Genomic DNA, 7,985 nt, shown 5'->3' with positions numbered 1-7,985 from the left:
AGTCTACCTGGAGGCGCTGGTCTCCGCCAGCCGGTTGTTCATGATGCCCAGCGCGCCCACGCCGCCCGAGAAGCCGTTCTGGCGCGTGTTGACGCACACACTGCGCGGGTAGCCGTTGGCCGTCTCGGACAGCTGCTTCTGCAGCAGCGCCAGCGACACCTTGTTGGAGGCCGTGAGGTCTCGCATGGAGATGAGCTCGCCCGACAGGCGACGGCCCTCGGCATCGCTGTCGCGAGCTGCAGTATCCGCGCCCAGCGCGGCCAGGCGGCGGCGCAGGCGGGAGCCTGGGGTGATGGCGTTGCGCCGAGCCAGGGGTGCACCCGGCGCCGGGCAGCAGCGCGCGCAGCAGCGGCAGCTCAGCTTGCGGAGCATCCAGTTGAGCACCTGCTTGATGAGGATGGAGATGACATTGAAGAGGGAGTAGATGCAGCACACGCCGAGCAGGATGAAGAGAAAGTTGCCCAGGCGGTAGAGCCCCTGGTTCCGGTAGGCGGCGTGCTGGCTGCTCACCAGGTCCCCGAAGCCGATGGTGCTGAAGGTGACGAAGCAGAAGTAGAGCGAGTCCACATAGTCCCAGCCCTCCACGCTGGTGTACATGGCCGAGGCGCAACACGACAGCAGCACGGCGAACAGGCCCAGGATGAGCAGTACGTGGTACACTGAGGGTTTCCATCCCGCCAGGCTGTCGGCCTCCGAGAGCGCGGAGCCGCGGCGGAAGGTGGCGGGCAGCAGGCCGTTTCGGCGCAGCTGGCGTTCCCTGCAGGCGCGCATGATGAAGGCCAGCAGCGAGATGATGCGTTCCAGGAAAAGATTGAAGAATAGGATGGTCCCTGCGCAGCCGAACAGCCCGTAGGCAATGAGGAAGGCCTTCCCGCCCACCGTCGCAGGGGTGGTCATGCCGAAACCTGGGGAGACAGAAAAAGGGTCAGCCAGGTCTCGGCTGGGCTGTTGGTCCTTGCAGGGGGGACGGAGGCTTGTGTGTGGTGGGCAAAGGAAGAGTATGCCAGCGCTGGCATGGCTCCTGTCTTGCATGGCACCACTCAGGTGGAGGAGAAACAGTGCTTAAGACATTTCCCTCCCTTGGTGGTACTAGATGTGGTTCCTGATCTTAGCAACCCTCTTCAGATGGAGAAATGGCCCTTCATCTTGAGGATATAGAAATCAAAATGAATGGGACAGGGGAGTCTCAAGGAAGGACCCATCAGAACACAACAGAAACTGCTACACAGGTGCGAACCACTGAGATGCCCAGAAAACCAACAAGGGACACCTGCTCTCCAGGCCTTCCTATTTGTTTAATTGTGGCACAGCTGGGCAGACAGCTTTATTAGTGCAGAATTTCAGTAAGGCTTTATCTTAATTGGAATTTCTCACTTTGGGACTAGGTAGTGTGTGACCAGGTAGTTATAGGTAATGATTTCTGGAAAGAGCTTTATGAAGCTGACAGAAGAATTGGGACCAGCAATAGGCATAAGTGGCTAGGTCGCTGGACTCCCATGTTGTCGACTCCAGTTCGAGTTCTGGACCTCGTGGCTTAAATTCATGCCAGGTGCCTGTGCATGTGTGCCCAAGATCCAGCGAGGAGAAGGGATTGTGGCATGGCCATCCCGCGGGGGGGTGGTGGTGGTGGTAATTTCTGTCTCTCTGTCTCTCTGGTGAGCACACACACCCTATAGTAAAAACTTCTCAAAAAATTATTTTAAAAAAGAATTAATTAAGAATAGGTGCAGCTATGCCACTGGGTGTCAGCTTCTTCTCACCCAAGGACCATCAGTTACTCTTGCTCACGCCTGTAGCCGAAGGAGAGGTTTTGGCCCCGCTGGGTTCTGTGCTGCTGGTGTGTGTCCAGAGTCGTTTTTTTCCCTGGGAGGTCTGTTCTGTGACTGGGCAACTGCTTATTATGTTGAAACCTTATAATTAAATCTTAACTTACCAACTTGTTCAAAGCCCAAGCTTTCCAGGAGTCTTTACTGATTTCTGCAGAAGACTCGGTTACCCACCATAGTGTCTGCCTGTACCTGTACTAAATGGCAACTCCACACCTGATTTCTGCAGAAGACTCGGTTACCCACCATTGTGTCTGCCTGTACCCTGTACTAAGTGGCAACTCCGCACTTCCAACCTGAACTTTCTGCCTGTTGCTGGCTGTGGTCTCTTGTGGCACCTAAGGTTGCCTGAATATGGTTACAGGAGGGGGAGTTTAATCTTTTAATGAGAAGATTCACTTTCTGCTTGGAGTCTGAGCTGAAAATGGATCATCTGTCTGAGTAGCACCATGGCACTTTCCAACACACTCCTGGTAGCAAAAGTTCAAGGGCATCTGAATTTAATTCATGGCAGGAGGGCTACCAGCAATGCCAGTGGGGTGGGGACCAGTCACAGGAAACAGGTTGAGAAGAGTTTTGTCTCACTTGGCTTACTATTTCCCTAAACAGATCACAGAAAATATTTCTTCTAATACTTTTCAGAGTAAATTCTTTAAAGCTATATGCTAATCATTTTCTAGATTTCCCACAGGCAATGCTCAATTAGCGACCATGGTGTTCTTTTTCTTTTAATTTGCCAGAGGGCAGATGCACTTGCCAGAGTGAGACACACAGAGAGAGATAAACTGAGAAAGCACCCTACACAAGGGACAGTCATGTTGCAATCCCTTCTCCTTTTCTCCCTCCTTTTGGGATTTTTGGCACATGCACACATGTGCCTAGCATGTTCCTCAAGCTTCTAGGTTGGGGACTCAGTCTGCATAGTTGGCCATGTGGGATCCAGCCACCTTCACCACCACACCACTGGCTGCCCATCATAGTGTTCATCTTACATGCTTCACGACTCAAGATATGGGATAACCTTGTGATATTACCCATGTTGAGGGAGATGGATTACATCCCTAGCTTCAGAATTTGGCTTCAAGAGAATGAAAATAAACAAACAAACCCCAAAACACATTAGCAGTATAGCCAGGAACTTGATGGGGAGGTGGATTTTGCTTCACTTTAAAGCCAAATTCAACATCATGAGTTTATAAAGAAGTCAGCTCTGAGTTTATATGGCTATATTTGGAGTGGGAGTGTGTGTATGTGTATACTTGTATGTATTTATAAAACATCCTAGATCAAATGTCAAGTAACGCAACTGAATCATGTTCTGTTCATAAGGGAGTACTATATAACAATGAAATGTATGAGCCGCAGCCATCTGTAACAGTATGAATGAATCTCACAAAGAGAATGTTGAACAAAAGAAACTGTACACAAAAGAATATCTTTTGCATTCTATTATATACAATTCAAAACCAGGCAAAACCAAACTACATAACTTTTTAGGGGTGCTTATTTGTTAACATTGTAAGAAAAGATGAGAAAGTTATTTTTTAAAGAACTATTTAATTTTATTATTTTAATTTTTATTTACTTATTCTTTTTTGGGAGAGGTTTTTGCTATAGGGTGCATGCACTTGCCTGAAAGACAGAGAGAGAGACAGAGAGACAGAAAGTGAGAAATCACCCCCCAGGGGGGATGGCCATGCCACAATCCCTTCTCCTCCATTCTCCTCTCGGGATCTTGGGCACGCACGCACCACGCATCCTGTGTGAGTTTAAGCCTCTGGGTTCTGGACTCGAACTGCAGTTGACTACTTGGGAGTCCAGCGACATAGCCATTGCGCTAACTGCTGGTCCCTTATTTTTATTTTTTAACTTGACCAGAGCAAGCCACCAGGTTCAGGACTCCTAACTGTGGTTTGCCATGTAGTAGTCTAGAGTCTCAACCACCAGGCCACCTGCCAGCCTCCAGGAAGTGATTTTGATAAAATCAGAATGGGAGTTTCCTCTGGGCAGCGGTAAGGGTTAGCTACTGGGAGGGAACACAGGGAGCCTCTAGATGCTAAAAATATTCTATTAAGCTAGCTGGTGGTTACATGGATGTTAAGCTGTTAAATTTGTTAAATTGTACATCGAATGACTCTTTTATGCCTATGATGAGAAAAACTTTAAAAAAATCATAGATTGTTAGAGACCTTAATTCTTTCTCTCTCTCTCTCTTTTTAAGGTTTTTGCTATAGGGTGCATGTGTTTGCTGTAGAGAGAAGAGTGACAGTGAGAGGGAAATTGAAAAATCACTTCCCAAGGGGATGGCCATACCAAAATCCCTTCTCTTCCATTCTCATCTTGGGATTTGGGACATGCATGCACACATGCATGGTGTGATTTTTTAAGCCACCAGGTTTAGGACTCAAACTGCAATCAGCCACGTGGGAATCCAGTGCCTTAACCACTATGCCATCTGCTGGCCCCTGGGTCCATAATTCTAATGTATTCCTCACTGTATAGGTAATGAAGCAGGGCTTGAAGCAATGCGACCTGTAGCTTGGGGACAGACTGCCATCCATTTGTCTTGTCTATGAGCCTGATGCTTAGTCCAGTATACACAACACTTGTACTCACTGAGGGCAAACAAAATCTCTAGTATGGGATCAGCAGTTAGCGTAATGGCTATGTCGCTGGACTCCCGTGTAGTCGACCGTGGTTCGCATCCCAGACCCGGTGGCTTAAAACTCACGCTGGGCGCGTGTGCGTGCGTGCCCAAAATCCCAAGAGGAGAATGGAGGAGAAGGGATTGTGGCGTGACCATCCCCCCTGGGGGGTGATTTCTCGCTTTCTGTCTCTCTGTCTCTCTCTGTCGGTCTGGTGAGTGCACACGCCCTATAGCGAAAACCTCTTCAAAAAAAAAAAAAACAAAAACAAAAACAAAAAAACCTCTAGGAGAGGACACTTTGCTAAATTCCTAAAGAAATAAAAATCCTCAGCCTGAAAAAGTAGTACTTTATTTAGCTAACAGATTATGGAGTTGGATTTTCCTGTTCTTTACCATTTTCAGCTAAAGTTTTTTTTCCTTAAGAATTATTTATTTTATTTATTTATTTTCTATTATTATTGTAATCCTTTAATTTGACAAGAGAGAGGGAGAGAAAGGGACAGAGGGAGGGAAAGTGAGAAAGCAAGCCACCAGGTTTGAGACCCAAACCGTGGTCTATCATGTGGGAGTCCAACACCTTAACCACCACGCCACCTGCCGGCCCCCAAGTCTTAAAGCAGAGAACAATATGTGGTACATTACCCCCTATTCTTTTCTTTTTTTTTTCTTCTTCTTTTTTTAAATTTTTTATGTAGAGATTTTTGCTATAGGGTGTATATGCTTGCCTGAGACATAGAGAGAGACAGAGAGTGAGAATTACCTCACAGGGAGAATAGGCACACCACAATCTCTTTTCCTCATCTCCCCCTGGAGTTTTGGGCACACACACACACACACACACACACACACACATGCCTGGTGTGTTTCAAGCCCCTGGGTCCAAGATTTGAACTGTGATTGGCGATGTGGGAAACCAGCACCTTAACCACTACACTACTTACTGACCCCACCCCCTACTCTAAAGAGAAGTTCTGGATACATCCATGCTGAGCTTACTAAAATGGCCTAACAGGTTTCAAGACTAGTAACCCCGGGGACCAGCAGGTGGCGTGGTGGTTAAAGGTGCTGAACCTCCACATGACTGATCAGGTTTGAGTCTCGGACCTGGTAGCTTGCTTTCTCTCTTTCTCTCTCTGTCTCACTTGCTTGCTCTGTCCCTCTCTGGTCAATTTAAAATAAGTAAATAAAATAAAATAATTCTTAAAAACAAACAATCGCCACTACTCACTTCCAGGCTACACTGGAAGGCAAGGAATTTTCCAGGGATTGATGGAAGATGGGCACAGTGTAGGAGAGTTGTTACGGTAGTGAGGAGTTCTGTGGCATCCTCCACCCACCCCCCGGCCACATAATGATCTGCAGTGGGGAGGATCAAGACAACCTCCGAGACTGCATCAAGAAGTTAGGCCACCAGCTTGCATCCTAGCTGGATGCCAGCTGACCTGCAGATACCTTAGGCCCACCCAGGGGCACAGAATGGAACATGATGAGAATTCTGGGAGAGTCAGGCAGTGTGCTATGGAATCCAGAGTTGTGCTGGCAAATGATCTGGGTGGGAGGCTGACTGGGACAGCTTACACGTGGAGGAAAGAGGACAGTAATGGGAGCAGTCTGCCTCCTAGAGCTTGTAATATCAGGATATGTGAGAATGATGTAGGGTAGGGTAATCCTCAGCCCCTTAGGGTTCCCATGGGACTGCCCTGCCTGACCTACTTCCATGTGGTCAACACTATCTCCTCCACTCTTGGGAGCATCCTCAGTCTCAGGCTCCTCTAAACTTCTGGACTTCTGGTCTCTGCCCACAGCTCTTGTTTGTGCCTTGGGTTTCTGATTAAGGATCTGCTGTTTCACTGGGTGACAGACTCTAGAATGAGACCTGCCTCACTCCCTTATTCCCTTTTCCTTCCCTAAGACTGTGTGGTCTTATCCTAGGACCGTAACAAGGCGAACAACATACAGTATGCAGTCATTGAGACCAACATCCACCCATTCATTCTTTCAGCAATCATTTACTCAGGACCTAGGCTGGGAGCCTTATGCTAGGCTGAGGGACATGGTGGAAAACCACAGATGCAGTTCCTGTCTGTGGCTATGTCGCTGGACTCCCAAGTAGTCAACTGCAGTTCCTGTCTCATAGAGTGGTTGGGCTGCCTTCTTAGTGCCCCCTCGCAGTGTTTGTTAGGGATTTTGTACAGACCCTACCCCCTATGCTGCCAGTAGGCTCTTCCTTGCTATCTCCACATAGAGACTAGGCTGGAACCTGTTGTAGAGTCTTCTCATGGCCCTGGCTTAGCTTATATTCAGCATAACCACTTGGTCAGGCGGTAACTATAGATCCAAAATGACCTGGGGACTTGCCTGGCTCTGCCCAGAATGAAGGGGACAGGCAGGTCAGGAGGTTCTCTGACAGCACAGAGGTAGCCGATGAAAGTGTCCCTCTTGTTGCTTTGATTCCCAAGGCCTGACTCCTTATGCTCCCTTCACCTCCCTTTGATTTCCTATCAACCACAGTCAGCCCAGGAGACAAGGTGCTAGGGCTGAGGGCTGGTGTCAACGCATGGCCCACTCTCCTGCCCCACCAGCATCAGGAATCAGTAGGCTTGGAACTCTGGGCATGTGAGGCCTTGGGGTCAAGTTTCTTGCTGAGGGCAGTGAGGTCTGTGCCTAGTGCCATGACACAGCCTGTTGCTTCCCAGAGTGGGCAGCAGTCCCCGAAGCTCTACCAATTTGTGGAGAGCAGGCTGGATCTGGAGAGAGGTCTCAAAGCTTCAGCCTAAGAAAAAGCAAACTCAGCTGCCCTGAGCATCTCCTCCTCCCCCCTCAGTCACACCCTGAAGAGGCGTAATCTGTCCCCAGGTTCACACCAAGCCTGCTATTTTGTTTATGTCATAATTGATCTGCCATCTCAGTTTGCAAAGAGCAGACACTTGGGGGTTTTATTATGCCACTTTGACAAAAGCTGTGAAGCTCATTCCCACAGTCTGTCTGGTGCCGCCTTCACAAATGGGGCCCTGGTGACAAGGCCTCCAGAGTTCAGCTCGAGGAGTTTGGAAGCAACATGGGGAGGCCAGCACTGATCTGTACCGTGCACCCCTGGGTGGCAGCATCTATTAGACAGTTGACACATTCCTCCCACCCAGTCCCCTAACCACTTCTGTGAGCAAGGCACTATTACCCTCAACAATACAGACAAGTAAGTGGGCCAGGGGATGTGATGGTTCTTGAGTGTGTGTGTAGATAAGCTGATCCCGAAGCCTGTGCCCTTCCCACTGCACCAGGTGGGAAATTCTTGGTTAATTACTCTCTGGTGCCTTTTCCTGCTGGGCTCTGCCATTTCAACTCTGGGAGAGGGGGAAATATAATTTATAGTCCAGTCTGGGATACTTTTCAGAGTAAAAGTGGCACTACTAACAATTACCCAGGACAGCATGTATAAATCCAAGTAACAGGAATGAATGATTAAAATGCATATTCCAAGGCAGGTCCCACTCCAGAGGTGTATTTTGGGGGGG

General features: G+C 48.7%; 1 protein-coding gene across 1 annotated transcript in view; it reads right to left on the bottom strand.

Moving 5' to 3' along the window:
* The window catches only part of KCNK12 (potassium two pore domain channel subfamily K member 12), a 59,722-nt gene that overhangs the window by 695 nt on the left and 51,042 nt on the right, over positions 1-7,985 (bottom strand). Inside the window, exon 4 of the mRNA XM_027765900.1 lies at positions 8-905. Within this exon, the coding sequence (XP_027621701.1) occupies positions 8-905 (898 nt within the window). The remainder of the gene's footprint in view (positions 1-7; positions 906-7,985) is intronic.

Source organism: Tupaia chinensis, unplaced genomic scaffold, assembly GCF_000334495.1.
Source record: "Tupaia chinensis unplaced genomic scaffold, TupChi_1.0 Scaffold139917_1, whole genome shotgun sequence".
Lineage (NCBI taxonomy): Eukaryota > Metazoa > Chordata > Mammalia > Scandentia > Tupaiidae > Tupaia > Tupaia belangeri.
The sequence above is the reverse complement of the archived record's forward strand: the minus strand, read 5'-3'. Positions and strand labels throughout refer to the sequence as shown.